This window comes from Melopsittacus undulatus, chromosome Z (assembly GCF_012275295.1).
Source record: "Melopsittacus undulatus isolate bMelUnd1 chromosome Z, bMelUnd1.mat.Z, whole genome shotgun sequence".
In the NCBI taxonomy this organism is placed as follows: domain Eukaryota; kingdom Metazoa; phylum Chordata; class Aves; order Psittaciformes; family Psittaculidae; genus Melopsittacus; species Melopsittacus undulatus.
In genome coordinates, this window is record NC_047557.1 from 20,913,689 (window position 1) to 20,934,429 (window position 20,741).

The 20,741-nt window shown below is 41.8% G+C and overlaps 1 protein-coding gene across 1 annotated transcript in view; it reads right to left on the reverse strand.

Moving 5' to 3' along the window:
- Positions 1 to 10,378: 10,378 nt before the first annotated feature.
- Positions 10,379 to 20,741, reverse strand: part of ERCC8 (ERCC excision repair 8, CSA ubiquitin ligase complex subunit) — a 31,639-nt gene continuing 21,276 nt past the window's right edge. The window contains exons 10-12 of the mRNA XM_005151927.3: positions 20,063 to 20,260; positions 14,245 to 14,331; positions 10,379 to 12,178 (exon numbers count right to left, since the gene is read on the reverse strand). Of these exons, the coding sequence (XP_005151984.1) occupies positions 12,110 to 12,178; positions 14,245 to 14,331; positions 20,063 to 20,260 (354 nt within the window). The 3' untranslated portion in view covers positions 10,379 to 12,109. The remainder of the gene's footprint in view (positions 12,179 to 14,244; positions 14,332 to 20,062; positions 20,261 to 20,741) is intronic.

Consider the following 20,741-nt stretch of genomic DNA (forward strand, 5'->3'; position numbering starts at 1 on the left):
ACTCTTTGGAGAAGTCAGGAGGAAGGTCAGCCATACCTCCACCTTAAACTTCCAGAGGGCTGACTTGGGCCTTTTAGGAAACATTACTAAAAGACAAAGAGGTCCAGGAAGGCTGGACACTCTCTAAGAATTAAAACCTTAAGGCACAGGAGTGGGTGGTCCTTATGTGCCAAAAATCAACCCAGTGGGGAAGAAACCAGCCTGGCTGAACAGGAAGGTATTGCTTTAATTCAGAGAGAATCTATCAGCTGTGGAAAAAGGGACTGTCACCACATGAAAATGATAAGGATGTTGTTAGGTTATGTAGAGAGAAAGTTAGAAAAGTGAACACACAGATGAAACTAAATCTGGCCACTGCCATAAAAGATTATAAAAGTACTTTTACACATGTATTAGTAATAAAAAGAGGGCCAAGGAGAACTGTCATCCTCTGCTGGATACAAGGGGAAATCTGGTGACTGAGGATGAGGAAATGGCTGAGGTACTTAATGCTGCCTTTGCCTCAGTCTAGAACAGTCACAGCAGCCATCCTTAGGATACTCAGTTCCCCAGGCTGAATGTCAGAGATGAAGAGCTGATTGACTTTCCCATAAATCCAGGAGGAAATGGTTAGCGACCTCCTGCTCCACTTAAGATGTGCACAAGCCTATGGGGCTGGATGGATTACACCCAGGAGTGCTGAAGGAGCTGGCAGAGGAGCTTGCTAAGCCACTCTGCAGCATCTATCAGCTGCCCTGGTCTAGTGGGCAGGTCCCAGAGGATTGGAGGTTGGCCAGTGTGGCACCTCTCTACAGAAACGGCAGGAAGGAAGACCCCAGAAACTACAGGCCTGTCAGCCTAAGCTCTGGTCATGGAGAAAGGGAAGGTCATGAAGCAGTTGATCCTGAGCAAGATTATAAAGCACATGCAGGAAAATGGGGGAAGCAGTCCCAGTCATCACAGGCTCATGAAGGGCAGGTCCTGCCTGACCAACCTGACCTCCTTCTGCAATAAGGTGACCCTACTGACTGATGAGGGAAAGGCTGTGGACATTGTATATTTGGACTTAAGTATTTGACACTGTCTCCTACAGCAGTGGAGAAACTGGCTGTTCATGGCCTGGATATGTGGATTCTTCACTGGATCAGAAACTGGCTGGATGGCTAAATCCAAAGAGTGGTGGTAAATGGTGTCACACTGAGTTGATGACCAGTCCCTAGAGGTGTCCATCAGGGCTCGGTGTCAGGATCAGTGTTGTTTAATATCTTCAGTGATGATCTGGATGAGGGGATTGAGAGCACCCCCAGTAAATTTGTGGGAGACACCAAGCTGGGTGGGAGTGCTGGTCTGCTGGAGAGTTGGGAGGCTCTGCAAAGGGATTTGCACGGACTGGATCAATGGGCTGTGGCCAATGGTATGAGATTCAAGAAGGAGAAGTGCCAGGTCCAGCACTTGGGTCAAATCAATCCCATGCACAGCTCCAGGCTTGGGGCAGAGTGACTGGAAAGATGCTCAGCTGAAAGGAACTTGGAGGTGCCAATGGATGGAGCTGAACATGATCCAGCTTGTGCCCAGGCAGCCAAGACAGCCAGCAGCATCCTGGCCTGTATCAGCAATAGTGTGGCCAGCAGGGCCAGGGCAGTGATCATCCCCTGTACTGGGCACTGGTGAGGCTGCACCTCAAATCCTGAGTTCAGTTCTGGGCTCCTTGTTACAAAAAAAGACACTAAGGTGCTGGAGTGGGTCCAGAAAAGGGCAACAGAACTGGTGAAGTGTGTGGAGCAGAAGTGTGATGAGGAGCAGCTGTGGGACCTGGGGAGGTTTAGTCTGGAGAAGAGGAGGCTCAGGAGGGACCTTATTGATCTCTACAGCTGCCTGAGGGGAGGCTGTAGTGAGGTGGGGTCAATCTCTTCTCCCCAGTAACAAGTGACAGGACAAGAGGTAATGGCCTCAAGCGGCACCAGGAGAGGTTTAGACTGGATATTAGGAAAAATATTCATAGAGAAGATGGTCAAGCATTGGAACAGGCTTCCCAGGGAATGGTGAAGTCACCATCCCTGGAAGTGTTCACAAACCATGTAGATAGAATCATAGAATAGTTAGGATTAGAAAGGACCTCAAGATCATCCAGTTCCAACCCCCCTGCCATAGGCAGGTACACCTCACACTAAACCATATCACCCAAGGCTCTGTCCAACCTGATCTTGAACACTGCCAGGGATGGAGCATTCACTACCTCCCTGGGCAACCCATTCCAGTACCTCACCACCCACACAGTAAAGCATTTCTTCCTTAGATCCAGTCTAAACCTCTGCTGTGTAAGCTTCAACCCGTTACCCCTTGTCCTATCACTACAGTCCCTAATGAATAGTCCCTCCCCAGCATCCCTGTACACCCCCTTCAGATACTGGAAGGCTGCTATGAGGTCTCCACGCAGCCTTCTCTTCTCCAGGCTGCACAGTCCCAACTTTCTCAGCCTGTCTTCATATGGGAGGTGCTCCAGTCCCCTGATCATCCTCATGGCCCTCCTCTGGACTTGTTCTAACAGTTCCATGTCCTTTTTATGTTGAGGACACCAGAACTGCACACAATACTCCAAGTGAGGTCTGACGAGAGCAGAGTAGAGGGGCAGGATCACCTCATTTGACCTGCTGGTCATGCTCCTTTTGATGCAGCCCAGGATACAGTTGGCTTTCTGGGCTGCGAGCACACACTGAAGCTGGCTCATGTTCATTTTCTCATTGACCAACACCCTCAAGTCCTTCTCCACAGGACTACCATGAATTTCCTTTTTGCCCAACCTGTAGCTGTACCTGGGATTGCTCCGACCCAGGTGTAGGACCTTGCACTTGGCATGGTTAAACTTCATGAGGTTGGCATCAGCCACCTCACAAGTGTGTCAAGGTCCCTCTGGATGGCATTCCTTCCCTCCAGCGTATTAACAGAACCACACAGCTTGGTGTCATCGGCAAACTTGCTGAGGGTGCACTCAATCCCACTGTCCATATCACTGACAAAGATGTTGAACAAGACCGGTCCCAACACCGATCCCTGAGGGACACCACTCGTTACTGGTCTCCAGCTGGACATTGAACCATTGACCACAACTCTTTGCATGTGGTCATCCAGCCAGTTCTTTATCCACCGAGTGGTCCACCTATCAAATTGATGTCTCTCCAATTTAGAGACAAGGATGTCATGTGGGACAGTGCCAAACGCTTTGCACAAGTCCAGGTAGATGACGTCAACTGCTCCACCCCTGTCCATCACTTCTGTAGCCCCATCATAGAAGGCCACCAAATTGGTCAGGCAGGATTTCCCCCTAGTAAAGCCATGCTGGCTGTCACCAAGCACCTTGTTGTTTTTCATGTGCCCTAGCATGCCTTGCAGGAGAATCTGCTCCCAGATTTTGCTGGGCACAGAGGTGAGACTGACTGGTCTGTAATTCCCCAGGTCATCCATTTTCCCCTTCTTGAAAATGGGGGTTATATTTCCCTTTTTCCAGTCATCAGGAACTTCACCTGACTGTCGTGATTTTTCAAATATGATGGCCAGTGGCTTAGGAACTTCATTTGCCAGCTCCTTCAGGAGCCGCAGATGGATTTCATCAGGTCCCATGGACTTGTGTAAATTCTTAAGATGGTCTCGAGCCAGATCCTCTCCTACAGTGGGCCCAAGGTCTAGGTTTTCGCAGTCCCTGCGTCCACCTTCCAAGACTTGCGTGCTGCGGTCAGAGCCTTTCCCAGCGAAGACCGAGGCAAAGAAGCCATTCAGAACCTCAGCCTTCTCCAAGTCCTGTGTAGCCAGTTCTCCCAAAAGTTTCCGGAGGGGGCCTACATTGTCCTTAGTCTGTTTTTTAGCTGCTACATACCTATAAAATCCCTTCCTATTATCTTTAACATCCCTTGCCAAGTTTAGCTCCCATTGGGCCTTAGCTTTCCTAACTTGGTCCCTAACTACCCAGACAACATCCCTGTATTCATCCCAGGCCACCTGTCCTTGCTTCCACCTTTTATAAGCCTCTTTTTTCTTGTGAATTTTTCTCAGCAGCTCCTTATCCATCCAGGGAGGTCTCCTGGCTCTTGGTGGTAGGACTTCATGATCTTAAAGATCAACTCAGTCAATTCTATGATTCTATATGTGTGCATACACATATATCTCTGTATTTCTATTCAAGGTAAGATAACGACTGTAACACAAATGTAAATGTAATGGAAAAAAATAAATCATTAATTCTATTGATGTTACCATATCTAAGACTTTTTCAGCTTTACAATGAGAACAACGGTCTTAAATTCTGGGCTCTAAACCTGCCTGAGCATAAGAGGAACTTCAAAACCAAACCAACAAAATAACCCAACCAAACCCCAGATGTCTTGTGTGGGGAGAAGCCTGGCCTGACTACAGATCCAAACAATACAAAAAAGGTGGCAAACAAATCCCTACAGTTTCAGTCTTTTCAGCCTGAGCCTAGGAGTCAGTACATATGGTATAGAAAAAAGGGCAAAGGAAGGTAAGCACACTTACCTTACCTCACACTTACCTTAACACTGTTAATTTGTTCTTCTCAATACTAGTGTGTTAAACGTATTTAAATTCTCATGTGCTAATGCTTTCTTCTAGGTGTGCTTACAGGAGGGGGGGAAAAAGAATCAGGTTTTTGCTTGGATGTCTCAATTCTTTCTGAGCGCTATAACCTAGACATGAATGGTAACAGTCCTATCCTACTGTCTCTACAGAACTCAACTTTCACTCAAACTGAAGAATGCTTGTCTTAGGCTCCCTGGATTTCTTCAGCTGGGCTGGCTCAGACTGACTCCCACCTCCATGGTCTGCTTAGGCTACAAGGGAAAGGAAATTCTTTGATCTCTTATAAGAACAAATAAATTCTTTTCCCTTTTTTGGTACCTGCTATATCAAGCTCAAATAAAAGTCTCTGCCTTGGCAGGCAAAGGAAATCTTCCAAGCAACAGTCAGTTCCTGGAACAGCCTGAAAAGATGAAAGCATTTCTCTACATATTCTGATACAGAGTATGACTACTAGATCCCACTACCGCTACTGCGGTAAGAGTGCAGTCTATTCCAGCTTAAGTGCTCTCTTTACAGTCTGAACTTTCTTACTATTTTTAACAAGAACTAAGAACGCAGCTATCAGCTAGCTGCCTCTCAAGTGAGCAGCTTTACTTCATGAATACTACACCCCTTTTGATACCTGACTGGATTTTCAAATGTGGTTTTTTTCTTCCTTACTGACATGTCGTGGTTTAAACCAAGTCCACACAGCTTGTTCACTCACTCCCCCCCTTGCTCCCCCAACTCCCGGAGAGTTGGGAAGGAGAATCCAAAGAATGTAGCCCCCATGGGCTGAGATAAGAACGGTTTAATGGCTAAGGTATAACACAAATCACTACTGCTACTACTACTACAAATAATAATGGTCAAGCCAATAACAAGTAAGAGAATACAACACCTCACCAGCCACCCACCCATAACTCACCCCACCCTGCACAACCAAGCACCGACCGATACCTCCTCCATCCCCCCAGTCTCCAGCCCTTCTGGGTCTCTCCCGGTTACCTCCTGGGTATGACGTGCTATGGTATGGAATACCTCTTTGGCTAGCCTGGGTCAGGTGTCCTGTCTCTCCTTCCTCCCAGCCTCCCTCCTTCCCCCGGCAGAGCATGAGCTCAGAAAAGGCCTTGGGCAAACCAAACATTTGAGCAGTAACTCAAAACACAGTTGCTATCAGCAACCGTTCTCAGCCCAAAAGTCAAAACACAGCACTGCACCAGCTACCAAGAAGGAGAAAAATGACTGCTACTGCTCAAACCAGGACAGACATAAGAATGGGAAGTGCAATTAAGTCTATTGTACACCACTTGCTGTGTTTCTGGCTCTGAAAGAGCTCTGATAGTATAAAAATACATTCTGGAAGAAGAATGAGCATGAATGAAGAGGAAGACTCAGATTTAATTATCATATTTAACTTACATACAAGCAACACATGCACAGTTGCAGCTGACACCAGTGGCTTAGTACTTGGTTCTTTCCAGTGAAAAATAATACACAGCATATCTTCACCAGCCTTCAAAATTTTTCATTTTGAAGTATCAACACTTTATTTAGTAATTGAATAAAGCCATCATAAGAATACAGCAGAAATAAAATATAGTATTTTTTTTCTAGAAAAAAAAATACATTTACAGAAAACTGTAAGTACTGAAGGAAATCATAACAAATATGCCATCATTCAAAGTAGAATTTTCACAGAAATTTGCATTTGAGATGTTGGCTAGTACCAAGAGGTTTCAAACCTTGCAAACTAAGACCCACCTATTGGCTACTGCCATTACATGGAGGATTTGCCAGTGCTGGATTGAAGAAAAATGTGTCTGGATTCTTGCCAGGATGTGACAGATGTTTTTCATGCCAGTGCAACAGATGTTTTTCATTTCCCCAAAAAGACAACAGTGAAGAGGGAGAGTAATGACATCATTATACCAGAAGAGAATTTGGAAAGATTCCTGTGTAGAAAATGCTAGCTGTTAGTAGAAGTAATAAGCCCCCAAAGCTATTTTGAACTGCTTGGGACATATGTGGACATTAAGCAAGAAGATGCCTGGATGAATAGATACTAGGGAAAATAATCCCCAGCCCACCTCCCCTTAGATGAATCCCATGTCACATTCATGATGCAACTTACGCAAAACTGATACGCAAAAATTTATTCAGCAACAGTATGAAAATGAGCCACATAAAAGCATAAAAGAAATTTTCCACATTTCCAAATAAATTCAGGGGTTTGTTTGGAAGAATTCCATGGGATACAGCCCTGATGAGAAGGAGGGTCCACAAAGCTGGTTGATTTTCAAGGATAGTCCATCCCCACATAAAAGAAACAACGCAAAGATGGAAAGATGTACCCATACATGAAAAAAGAGCTCCTGAGAAAAGTCGGATGCAGGAAGAAAGCATACAAGAGGTGGAAACACGGAAGGATATAGAGAAACTATTTTAGCACACACATAGGGTTAGGAAAGCCAAAACCCACCTGGGGTTAAGTCTGGTGAGAAATATGAAAAGCAAAACTAAAACCTACAGTATACCTATATGTATACAAGCAGCAAAAGAAAGACTCCAGGGAGAATGTGATCCTGCTGCTAAATGGGGGAGGGAAACTGGACACAAAGGGCACAGAAAAGGCTGAGGTACTCAATAGTTCTTCACAACAGTCTTTAGTGATAAGACTGAACTTCAGTAACCCCTGGTTCTCAAGACCACTATTAAGTCTGAAGCAAGGAAAGCGTACCCTTGATGGAGAAACACACAAACTGGTCATGATGTCATTGCAAGACCGTTCTCAGTTATCTTGGAAAAGTCACAGGACATAGGGGAGGTTTCTGAGGACTCAAAGAAAGGCAGGGTCATAGAATCAAGAATAATAGTATGTTTTGGGTTGGAAGGAATCATAAAGACGACTTTGTTCCAACCCCCTTGTCACAGGCAGGGATACCTTCCACTAGACCAGGTTGCTCCAAGCCCTGTCCAATTTGGCCTTGAACACTGCCAAGGATGGGGCAGCCACAGCTTCTCTGGGCAACTTGTACCAGAGCCTCACCACCCTCATAGAAAATAATTGCCTCCTAATATTTAAATCTATCCTCTTTCAGTTTAAAGCCATCACCTCCTGTTCTGTCACTACTTGCGCTTATAGAAAGCCCTTCTCTAGATATCTTGTAGGCCCCCTTTAGGCCCCAGAGCCTTCTCTTCTCCAGGCTAAACCAGCCTATCTTTCTCAGCCTGTCTCCATGGGAGAGGTGCTCCAACCCTCTCAGCATCTTCATGGCCTCCTCTGGACTTGCTCAAGCAGGTCCATGTCACTCTCATATTGGGGGCCCCAGAACTGCAGTTGGGTTCTCACACAAACAGAACAGAGGAGAAGAATCACCTCCCTCGACCTGCTGGTCACAATCCTCTTGATGAAGCCCAGGATACTGTTGGCTTTCCAGGCTGCGAGCACACACTACTAGCTCATTTTGAGCTTCTCGTCAACCAACACCTCCAAGTACTTCTCCTCAGGGCTGCTCTCAATTAATTTTCTGCCCAGCCTGTATTTATGCCTGGCAATGCCCCAAGCCAGGTGCAGGAGCTTGTACTTGGCTTTGTTGAACTTCATGAGGTTGGCATCGGCCACCTTTCAAGCCTGTCCAAGTCCTTCTGGTTGACATCCCTTCCCTCTACTGTTATCAACCACACCACATGTTTGGTGTCATTGATAAATTTGCTGAGGGTGCACCCAACCCCACTGTCCGTGTCACTGACAAAGATATTGGACAAGATTGGTTGCAACACTGATCCCTGAGGGACATCACTCATTACTAGCCTCCAGCTGGATTCTGAGCCATTGATCACAACTCTCTGTTTGTGGGCATACAGTCAATTCCTTATCTGCTAGGTGGTCCATTCATCAAATTTGTGTCTCTTCTGTTTAGGGACAACGATGTCAGGTGAGACAGTGCCTTGCACAAGTCCAGGTAGATGGTATCAGTCACTTTTCCTTTATCCACTAAATCTGTCACCCTGTCACAGAAGGCCACCAAACTGTTCAGGCACAATTTGCCCTTGGTGAAGCCATGGTGGCCGTCACCAATCATCCCCTTATTTTTTTTCCTTTATGTGCCTTAGCATATTTTCCAGGAGGATCTGCTCCATGATCTTGATGGGCAGCAAGGTGAGACTGACTGCTCTGTAGTTCCCCAGGTCTTCCTTTTTCTCCCCTTTTAAAAAATAGGGGTTGTGTTTCCCCTTCTCTAATCAGTAGGAACTTCACTGAACTGCCGCAGCTACTCAACCATGATGGATAACGGCTTGGCAACTATACCTGCCTGATCTCTCAAGATGCATAGACATATCTCTTTAACTCCCATGGATTTGTGCACCTTCAGGTTCCTTAGATGATCTCAAACCTGATCTCCTACAGCAGGCAGTTCTTCATCCTCCCTTTACATTCTACAACTTGGGCAGTGTGACTGGAGATCTTGCTAGTGAAACTCACCTATGTCTTTTAGAAGGAAGATCCATAAAACACAGGTAAGTGAACCTCACTCCCATCCCTGAGAAGGTGATGGAGCAAATAATCCTGCAAGCCACTACCAGATGCATAAAGGACAAAGACTGTAGCAGTCAGCCTAAATTTATGAAGGGAACATCACAATTTACCAATCTGACAGACTTCCACAATACAATATCTAGTTTGGTGGATGAGTAAAGAACACTGGATGATATCTACCTCTATTTTAGAAAGGTTCTTGGCAGTCTCACATAGCACCCTTACAGATAAGCTGAGAAAGTAAATAATAGGTAAGTGAACAGCAAGATTGAAAAATGGTGAAGGGGCAGGCCTAGAAGCTTTGCAACCAGTGACACAAAGTCCAGTCACTAGTGGTGTACCCCAAGGGGCAATACTGGATCCAGTCATGTTTAAAGTCTTCATTAATGACCTTGATGATAAAACTGGATGTGTCTTCAACAAGTCTGATACAGATGATATGATACAAGGTGATACAAGACTGGGTGGAGTGCTTGATACACCAGATGGTTGTGCTGCTACCATTCAGAGGTAGCAGCAGACTGGACAAATATGCAAACAGGAATCTCATGATGTTCAATATGTGCAGATATCAAATCCTGCATTCAGGGAGGAAAAAGGCCATGAACCAGGAGAGGCCAGGAACCAACCGCTGGAGAGCAGCTCTGTAGAAAATGATGCAGCACTCCTACTTGATACTAAAGGGGCAGAAATGTGCCCTTGCAGCAAATGCAGCCAGCAGCAACCTGAGTTGCATTAGGAAGAGTGATGTCAACAGGTTGAGGGAGATGATTCTTCTTACCAGGAGAGGCTGAAAGAGCTGGGACTGTTCTGCTTGGATAAGGCAAGGCAGAGGGAGATCTTATAAATGTGAAGAAATACCTGACGGAGGCAGGGAAAAGGAAGTACAGAAGAGGATGTCAGACTCTTCGCAGATATCCAAGAATGGGGAAGACACAATTGTTGCAACCCAAAATACAGAAAACTCCATTTAAATCTACGAAGAAACTTTTAGTCTAATAATGCTCAAATACCAGAACAGATTTGTAGGTTGCAGAGATACTCACAGCCTGACTGGACACAAACCTGAGCGACCTGTATACACGACTGTGTTTTAAGCAGGGAGGTTGGACTAGATTAGCTCCAGTAGTCCTTTGTAATCTCCATAATTGTGATACTTAAAGCACAGGAAAAGAAATTAATTTGAGAAAATGCTATCCAGAGGAAAAAAAAAAAAAAAACAACACAACAACCCAAACCCAGGAGAATTAATACAACATTCTTATTTGGGGGTTTAATTTTTGTATCACCTTTTTTTAATAAATGCAATTTTTTTGCCTCTTCCATTTTATATACCAGCACAGATCTGGTTATGTGGTAGGCTTTTGTTTAAGATCAACACCACTTATAGTGACATTACAGATAACTGAAAACTGACAAAAAAAAAGTTCTTTGATAACTAGCTCTATAATTTACTAAGCACATTTTTAGAAATTCAAATACCAAATACATGCTTTCCAGTTTGCATATACAAATCATATGCACAATTACAACATGCAAAAGGGTCATCCTTGTCAAGACAAAAGTCAAAATGTGTTGTATTTTCTCAAAATTTATTCCCCAGTTTTAGAGGTAACAGCCACCATTGCTATTGAAAACTAATTCGGAGAAAAAATAAATAGAAAATTCTTTTCTCTATTCCTGTAAAGTGACAGTGTCACGCTGGTTCTTAACTCCAGCCGAAACTTCTGGAAGTCTTCCACCCTGCAGCTATCCACTTAATAGTGGGTGTCTCCTAGCAAAAATGCACTACATACGAAGCTTTTTTAATTACAGCATCTCTTGATATGACCGCTCCTTACTTTGTATCATTTTTACAGTGCTAGACTGGAGATTGACATACCTTGTATTCATACTGAAATACAGAAGCACAGTGAATGTGTAGTAATCAGAATAATATACACTATACAAAGATTAAATTATTATCATTCATTCATTTTTACAATATTTTTTCCTTGTGTATGAATTCGTGGTCCTAGTATCTGCTCTGCTTTGGAAGGAAGTTCTTATCTATATAGCTGCACCTACAGCTGCTGGGAACCTCTAACTAAGCTCTCTGCTTGGTGACTGCACTATGTCTGAAGCACAAACTAGCAACTGAGAAGAGACAATAAGCTCACAAAGCTTCTCCTTTCAAAACAGAGCAAATTCATGAATTCAGAAGTTTGGAGGGCTACATTTGATATTCCTACCTTGAGTGTGATTCACTCTGCCTTGTACTGTACCTCAAGCCTGAGTTTGTGCACGAATTCTTCATACTGGCTAGGGAAGAGTGAGAGATTCATACAAGGAGTCTGATCTTAAAACCTGCTAACAGAAGCAACAAAAACTCTAAACTACTTTCTATTCTTAACTTTCTGGGACAGATTAAATTACTAGTTGATGGGTTCACCATATAAATACTTGAATAGATGATCTCAGCTATGCCTCCTTCTGAACTGAATACTGCATTTGTGCAGAAACTTAGGCTAAACTGAAAATGCAAAAGAACAGACACAAAATCCTGTTGGCTCCCATGATCAACATCCATGGAAAATGAATGCTGATCTGTTTTATATAGACACTGATAAAAATAAGATAGAAGTGTCCCTGAGCTAGTCCTATTTCAGGCAAAATCCTCTGTATCATGCTTCTTGGGAATGAAGATATTATCTCCTTATATATTAGTGACCCCAGAAGCAGTGCAATATTTACTGTCGCTAAGGGACTTTTCTTTCATCAGATATTCAAAACTGAATAAAGAATACAAGTGTGAAAAGCTAAGTATAAAAGTCAGTAAATATGAAAAAGCAATCCTTTAAATTTAACTTTAACAGTGAAGGAAAAACACAGAACAGTGGAAACTTATTTCTGAAATAACTTGCCCTAACAGAACTGTACCAAAAATCCAGTTGTAATTTAAAAGACATTATACAAATCTGTAGATGAAGTCTGTGAACGCAGTGCCCAAATGTCAACTTCACATCAGCACATAATTTAAATTCAGCCTTCATCATCACTGCTGCTCCATGCGTCTTCATATGCTGGATTTAAATGCTGTTGAGGCAGAGACTAAAGAAAACAAAAATTCACTCAGGGGTTTGCTCAATTAGAAATACTAAAATCAAATACAGGCAATGCTCATGGCATTTCTCAGATTACTATATGAAGACAAACTGTTATATCTCTTATGAGCATTGGAATTTTTTAAACTACTTATTTAGCATTCTACTGATTAGAGACAGGATGAATGATGAAAAGAAACAATATTCTATTTAACTCAAATTTCTACAAAAGAATATCTGGAGCACTGACTAGAAGTCTCTGGTACAAAATACAGCAGATGGTCATTACTGTGTTTGTTTTGCATCACTGATTTTAAGTCGTTATTTTGTTGGCCCAGCATAACTGAGCATAGTGTCTCAAGAAGCAGCCCTGATCTCTATCCACATCAACAACCATTTCACACCTCAGACCCCAGGGTAAAGCTAAAGGGTTTGTGCAGCTAGGTAATGCACTGCATCACAGCGGCTCGGCATAGAACTTTTCTCTTGTTTATTTCTATCCTGGATTGCTGGTCATATAGGCACTCAAATGGCTGTCGTATTTCAGTCTGGAGAAGAGAAGGCTGTGTGGAGATCTCATAGTGGTCTTCCAGTATCTGAAGGGGGCCTACAGGGATGCTGGGGAGGGACTCTTCATTAGGGACTGTAGTGACAGGACAAGGGGTAACGGGTTGAAACTTAGACAGGGGAGGTTAAATTGGATATAAGGAAGAAATTCTTTACTGTTAGGGTGGTGAGGTACTGGAATGGGTTGCCCAGGGAGGTTGTGAATGCTCCATCCCTGGCAGTATTCAAGGCCAGGTTGGACGAAGCCTCGAGTGACATGGTTTAGTGTGAGGTGTCCCTGCCCATGGCAGGGATGGGTTGGAACTAGATGATCTTGAGGTCCTTTTCAATCCTAACTATTCTATGATTCGATGAGAGGGAGCAGGAACTAGTGGCCTTGAACAGCAGAAATGCTTCTCTTCAGAGACAATGCTCATCTAGCCATTTGCAAAGAGCAGCTGTAGCTTAACAGATTTCAACGCAATGGCATGTTTTACATACCTTCATCATATCAAATTTAAAGTGGCAGTTCTAATCAGAGCTGGGTAAATAATCTCACTGTTGTTTGGTTTTGTTTTCATACCAAGAAAAAAAAAATTCACACTCATAAAAATTCTCAGTTACATCAAAAATATTCTTTTCAGGTCAACTGAACACATCTTGGGTTTGGGGTATATAACCTTTGAATGCTACTTTTTTTTCCTTCTTTGCTCAAGTATAGGGTAGTTTTGAAACAGGTTGTCTTCAAAGCAAAACAAGAATTTGAAAGATTTTATCCTTATTTCCCCATCCAAAATGGAACATTTCAGAAATTTTGAAAAGTAGAAGTTTTGTATTCTATGATCCAAAACATTAACATAGCTTGTTTTTTTTTTGACATTAGTACAGTTTGCCAGATTCCTATTCTGAGAATGGCTTAAGTTCCTTAAAATCTGTAACTTTTCCTCTTCCAGTTGCTCACTGAGATGTTTATTGCCCAGATCTAATACTAAGAGAGATAAAGTACTGTTTTGAAATCAGTGTTGCAGATTATCTTCCTAGTAACAAGCTAATTTCTTTCCTCAGACACTAAAATAAGCTTGCTTAGAATCCTCTTTCTTAAATTTGTGCATCAAAATTTTTGTGTATGAAACGTAGTACCCCCTAATCTTACTGTTTAATACACAGCATGTTCTTAAACAATTTAAAACACAGTTTTTGTCACCTCTTCAATTCCAAAATAGCATAAACTATGGAAAACCATGTGGATATTAAAGAAGCTAAATAGACATTGGAAGACTGATAACTAAATGACAAGTACTACTTTTAAGTAACTGAAGTTTGCTAAAGATTTTACAGACTTGGGAAGAAAACACCTTCTTGAAACCCCACAATAATAAAAAATTATGCAGAAATAATGGACAATTCTCCTCTTAATTAGGCATTATTACAGATTTTGATGGTAAAACAAAATTCCTATTTAATTTCCACACCACCTCTCCAAGTATAATACCTGTAATACATAGTTCAAGCTCACATATTCATTACCTTTTCAGAAACATCATCTGGAACTGGCTCTCGAAGAGCTGGTATCCATGCAAGGATATTGCAATCTCTGCTACCACTATAAAGTTCCTTTAAGAAAGTAAGCAAAAATTACTTTTACGTGAACTTATTGAACAGTGACATAGATATAATGCTGGGAATAAAGATGCCTGAAAGATTTACTTTAAATACAGATAAACGTATAATCTCTAATTTGTACTGTAATCTTAATAAACAGTATTTTAAATAATGAGCCACAATATGTTTTTTTCCCAGATTGCTCATCAAAAGAGCACTACCCACATTTAAGCGAACTTTATTGCTTAAATTCACTTTTATTCTTTGCTCTCTCATGTTTCCTGAAAAGACATTTCAAGTTAGGAAGATTAAGAAATTATTTATGTTCAATAGAGAAGGGGAAAAAGGGGGGGGGGGGGGGGGAAGAGATTTCTTATTATAAAGTATGAATCAACTCAAAAGCATCTAGTAACACATGCTAAGATTACGTAAGTATGGAATAAAGAAGCATTAAGTAAAGGCTTTTTCAGTATGCCTAGGGAAGAAAAAGAACAAATAAAGGACAATTTGAAGCCTGTATCCTGTTGAGAAGGCAGATATCAGAAAGACCAATTTATTGTTTTTAATATAAATAACTATGGTAGCAACTAAGGATTGAGATCCCACTGTGCAAGGCACCCTGCAAACACATGGAAATAAACAGTCTCTACACTAAACAGCTAACAGTCAAACACAGCTTAGTTTTCTTCATTCTTTATTTAATGAAACACAGACTTCTCTGCCACTTCAAACTAAAGAAATTTTGCTAATGAGAAATACTTCATCAACTTTGCAGTAAATTTTGCAGTAATGCTTTTATTTTTCAAAGTGCTACATAAATGAACGTGGATAAGGATATTTCCATATGCCTTCAGTCTTGAATCATACTCCTGCACGTTATATGCGATGTCTGACAACATGTATTTCCATGAATTTAAACTGTCTGAGTGAAACATACAAGTATTCTTTTGGTATTCAGGCTGACAATATGAAAGCCTTACTTTATGCAAGTTGGCTTTTACACTTTAACAACTTCGTGCATATGGACGCATTACTAATATATTGATTCAACGTAAGTTCAATAAATGATTTCAGTTCTGTCTTTGCAGAAAGTTGTTTTATTATGCACATTTAATTCTAGAACTGCATTAATTATATAAAAAACTCTAAGGACTTTGATATCTGAAATCTTGATTGATATCTGCATTATAATTGTTCTTTAATACGGGAGAAACTAACATGTAAAGAAATAATACACTGCCTTTCCCAAGAGACCTTGGGCCCCATTGCTATTGGGATAGTCATTCTGTCTTTCATATTTTTATCCCTTTTGTCTCATGCATCTCTTTCCATCCTTGTGTTTTCTCCATGCCATCTTCTGCAGTTCTGGTGTCCTCAACATAAGTGACACGTAGCTGTTGGAACAAGTTGAGAGAGGGCAATGAGGATGATCAGGGGCTGGAGTACCTCCTGTATGAAGACAGGCTGAGAACGCTGGGGCTGTTCAGCCTGGAGAAGAGTTGTGTGAGACCTCATAGCAGCCTTACAGTAACTAAAGGGCCTACAAGTATGCTGGAGAAGGACTCCTATTGCCAGATCCCTATGGAGAGGGACTGTAGTGATAGGTCAAGAGGTAATGGGTTCAAACTTAAACAGGGAAATTCAGGCGAGATACAAGAAAGAAGATCTTTACTGTGAGGGTGGTGAGGCACTGGAATGGGTTGCCTAAAGAAGTTTATGTTCCATCCCTGGCACTGCTCAAGGAAAGGTTGTATGGAGCCTTGAGTAACATGGTCTAGTGTGAGGGATGCCTCACACTAGGGCTGGAACTGGATGGTCTTAAGGTCCTTTCCAACCCTAACCCTTCTACGATTCTATGAATTATGCGGACAGTGCAGGAACTTAGCGCCTAATTTCTGTAAATACTCATTTATGTGGTAATCTTTAAGACAGCTGACTTTGATTAAACTGGTTCCATGCATTAAGTTGTTTGTACAAAAAACACATGCAAGATTAGTTTTTATCATTTTATGAGAGAAATATTCTACCTATCTTGCTAAAGACATGTCAAAGTTACACCAACACACAAGTCAAATCCCACTTCGTCATGTCAGTAGTAGTCTACTCAAGCCTCCTGTCTTTGAAAGGATACAGATTATCATTACAACTTCAAAATCTCTTCCCACACCAAATTCTCTGCTTATAAGGAATGTCAGTGACATCAGCACACTTCCATTTAGTCTTTATTACCACTTGTCTCACTTTCTGATCCTGGCATTGCAAGATCTTCAGTTAATATCCACTGCATTGAGTAATGCTTACAATTAATGATTACAGCCTGAAATGGTGACTCATTCCTAAAGTCAGTCAAAAGAAGTGCCAGTATGTACATGATGCAGTATAAAACATACACAGATATTGTACTACATGTTTATGGTACAATATATGGAAATATTATGCTTTAAGACTCCAAGGAAAGATTGCAAATGCAACCTAATTTAACCTGCAGTTATGTTCAGTTATTAGCCGGCCACTGGATTTGCCGAACAACTTTGTAAATGTCATTGGTATGTCTTGAACAATAGAAGTATCTATAAATTCAAAGCAAAATCATTTCCTGATGCATACCTAATTTTATGACATGTTATTCACGCACAGTGATTTATGCTATTCCTTGTCTGTTTATTTAAATTATTCTAAGCAGCTAATATGGCACAATGGTATCTAGCATATTACATCCAACAGTAAACATCATGTAAGAGATTGCACAATGAAGATTACCTCTTCCACACCACCCTTGAAATTACCGACCTCCTATTAAGTTAATGCCTCTTATTAAAGGGTCAAATTCTGCAGTTCTTATTACTCAAGCAGACTAACATCTTATTAACTTTACAGAGATATTTACGTAAGAACAATTTAGGCCAACAATAACATATTGGACTTTATGGCTCTACTCCCAGGTTCTCAAAAGAGACATTAACTAAACCTTCCACCACTCTGTGGAGATAGCACCACACAATACATCAGACACAAGCCTGCAAATTAATTTGGACCTAAAGAACTAATATCATTGCACTGCAAATAGGTAGTTGCTTATGTATCAGCAATCATATTTGATTATATGGTTTTGAGCAAACAGAAGAAGCTTCTCACCTCAAATATGTAATTGGTGGAAAGATGAAGATTCTATTAGAGCCTATTCCAGGTACAAGGTAAAACTAAGGTAGTAATTAAAATACAATTAATGAACAGAAAGAACTTAAAGGGCTGGCAGCAACCAATCAGAAGTTTTGAGCATACAAAAAAGTAGTAAGAATATCTAAGGAACAGATGTGAGGGTGGGTAGGACAAATATCACTCAGCAAGGTTAACGACAGCAGAAAATGTTTAGAAGACTAGCAACACAAGAAAACTCTTAACAAGAGACTCAATCATAGAATCATATAATCATAGAATAGTTAGGGTTGGAAAGGACCTTAAGACTGTCTAGTTCCAAACCCCCTGCCATGGGCAGGGACACCTCACACTAAACCATGTCACTTGAGGCTTCGTCCAACCTGGTCTTGAACAATGCCAGGGATGGAGCATTCACAACCTCCCTGGGCAACCCATTCCAGCACCTCACCACCCTTGAGTAAAGAATTTCTTCCTTATATCCAATCTAAACCTCCTCTGTTTTAGTTTTAACCCGTTACCCCTTGTCCTGTCACTACAGTCCCTAATGAACAGTCCCTCCCCAGCATCCCTGTACACCCCCTTCAGATACTGGAAGGCTGCTATGAGATCTCCACACAGCCTTCTCTTCTCCAGGCTGAACAGCCCCAACTTTCTCAGCCTGTCTTCATATGGGAGGTGCTCCAGTCCCCTGATCATCCTCATGGCCCTCCTCTGGATTTGTCCCAACAGTTCCATGTCCTTTTATGTTGAGGACACCAGAACTGCACACAATACTCCAAGTGGGGTCTCACGAGAGCAGAGTAGAGGGGCAGGATCTCCTCCTTTGACCTGCTGGTCATGTTCCTTTTGATGCAGCCCAGGATACAGTTGGCTTTCTGGGCTGTGAGTGCACACTGCAGCCGGCTCATGTTCATTTTCTCATTGACCAACACCCCCAAGTCCTTCTCCACAGGGCTGCTCTGACTTTCTTCTTTGCCCAACCTGTAGTTGTGCCTGGGATTGCTCTGACCCAGGTGTAGGACCTTGCACTTGGCATAGTTAAATTTCATGATGTTGGCATCAGCCCAAAGCATCAAAATCATGTCAAGGTCCCTCTGAATGGCATTCCTTCCCTCCAGCGTATCAACCAAACCACACAGCTTGGTGTCATCAGCAAACTTGCTGAGGGCGTACTGAATCCCACTGTCCATGTCACCGACAAAGATGTTGAACAAGACCGGTCCCAACACCGATCCCTGAGGGACACCACTCGTTACTGGTCTCCAGCCAGACATTGAACCGTTGACCACAACTCTTTGCATGTGGTCATCCAGCCAGTTCTTTATCCACCGAGTGGTCCACCTATCAAATTGATGTCTCTCCAATTTAGAGACAAGGATGTCATGTGGGACAGTGCCAAACGCTTTGCACAAGTCCAGGTAGATGACGTCAACTGCTCCACCCCTGTCCATCACTTCTGTAGCCCCATCATAGAAGGCCACCAATTTGGTCAGGCAGGATGTCCCCTTAGTGAAGTCATGCTGGCTGTCACCAACCACCTTGTTGTTTTTCATCTAGTACTGGTCCAGCCACAAGGTGTGCAAAACTTTCGGTCAGGTCCATCTCAGTGACAGGAAAACATTATTTCAGTTAAAGTTCTTGGACTCAAAGCGAGGTCTATCAGATTCACTTCTATGATACACTGTACGAGAGGTCACCAAAAGATACCCATATGCCCTTTCTGTTTAGCATTTCAGAAACAACAGATGAGAAAGGAGGAGCTGGAACTAAAGTACAATCCTCAGCACCTGAGGGCAATTATTTAAGAGCCTTAAAAGCCATACTAACATCTACTCTGATCTTGCCATACCACACTTCATAAGAACAATCTGTTGCAATGTATCTCTTAATAAATTATGCTTTTATCCCTAAGTCTTGTATTACAAAAGTTTACCACAGGGCAGAGGAAGAAAAATAAAAAATAAAAAAAATAAAGGTCTGGTAAAGGAAAGAAAGGCTGTCAGCAACCCGAATCCTTGCAATGCTACGATATTTCTTGGATGAAGTGTTTGCAGCTTAATTTAAGAAGCTCACCATGTTCCCAACACTTCATCCAAACTGCTCATAGATTTACTGACTGGTATAACTAAAGGCATTTGAGCAAGATCACCTCTGCAAAGTACTTGAGAGGTTCTCAGTACTGACAGCAATGCTAGTACACTTCAGCTAAATGTACTTCTTTCTACCTATGATTAGTGTTGGGTATCTCAGAGAAAGACAAATGCCTCCTCTTCAGCCTTACAAAAAACAGGCAAAAGCTTTAATGCATACCATTTATTAATGACAGTATAAGCCAAAAAAATCATACGTACACTGAAAAGTTATGTATGAGACAAAATGCAGACTGGAATGAATCCAGGATGGAGAGGGTCCTCCCAATAACTTAGCCAACCTTTCTTGCTTGACACACAGGCCACAGGACTCCCTCTTATGTCAAGATCTTTGATTAAAGCATATCCCTGAAAACTTAACACTTACTGTGCAAATGGTTTGGCAATCTGCTTAAATACTTCAGGTTGTCTGAAATAGTTTGTACTTTACTTACCTGAAAATTAGGCTGAAATACACAGCAGTTGACAGCAGTGTAATGCCCTCTAAGCATAGTTATCAGTTCTCCTGTGAAAACTGTGTAAACAGCAATGGTACTACCATATGGTACAAAGGCGAATTCCGGATCACAGCCACAAGAGATAGTGAATTTGAGTCCCTTTCTGCTTTCATTGCAGACTTTCCCATAATTCACCTGTAAAATGAAGGATTATTCAGTTAGCTATTAACTAAAACTACAGGAAATGATTTTACATTAAAAGGTCAAATTAATTTCTTCTTTAATACCCAATACAAGTGATTTTAAGATTTGCAATATTACAACTCTTGAGATTTCCAATTACAGATGTCTATCATTTCTGTTCATTAAATTTCACTCTCCTTAATATCAACCTTAAAAAAGAAAAAAAAAAGAGAAAGCTATGTCTAAAACCAAGGAGTTTCACACTTAGAAACTGAATTTGCATAGGCTGTTGTGTGCCAGATCTACACCAATCACCTAAATTACCACTGAAATTAGAAGTGGTACAAAATTACTGCCTCAGATATTTTCCTAGATGATCCAACATAATAATTTTTTTTTCTCAGATATTTAAAGAACTCCCTATGCACAACAGTAGATAAATCATAAAATCATAGAATACTTTGGGTTGGAAGTGATCTTCAAAGGTCATCCA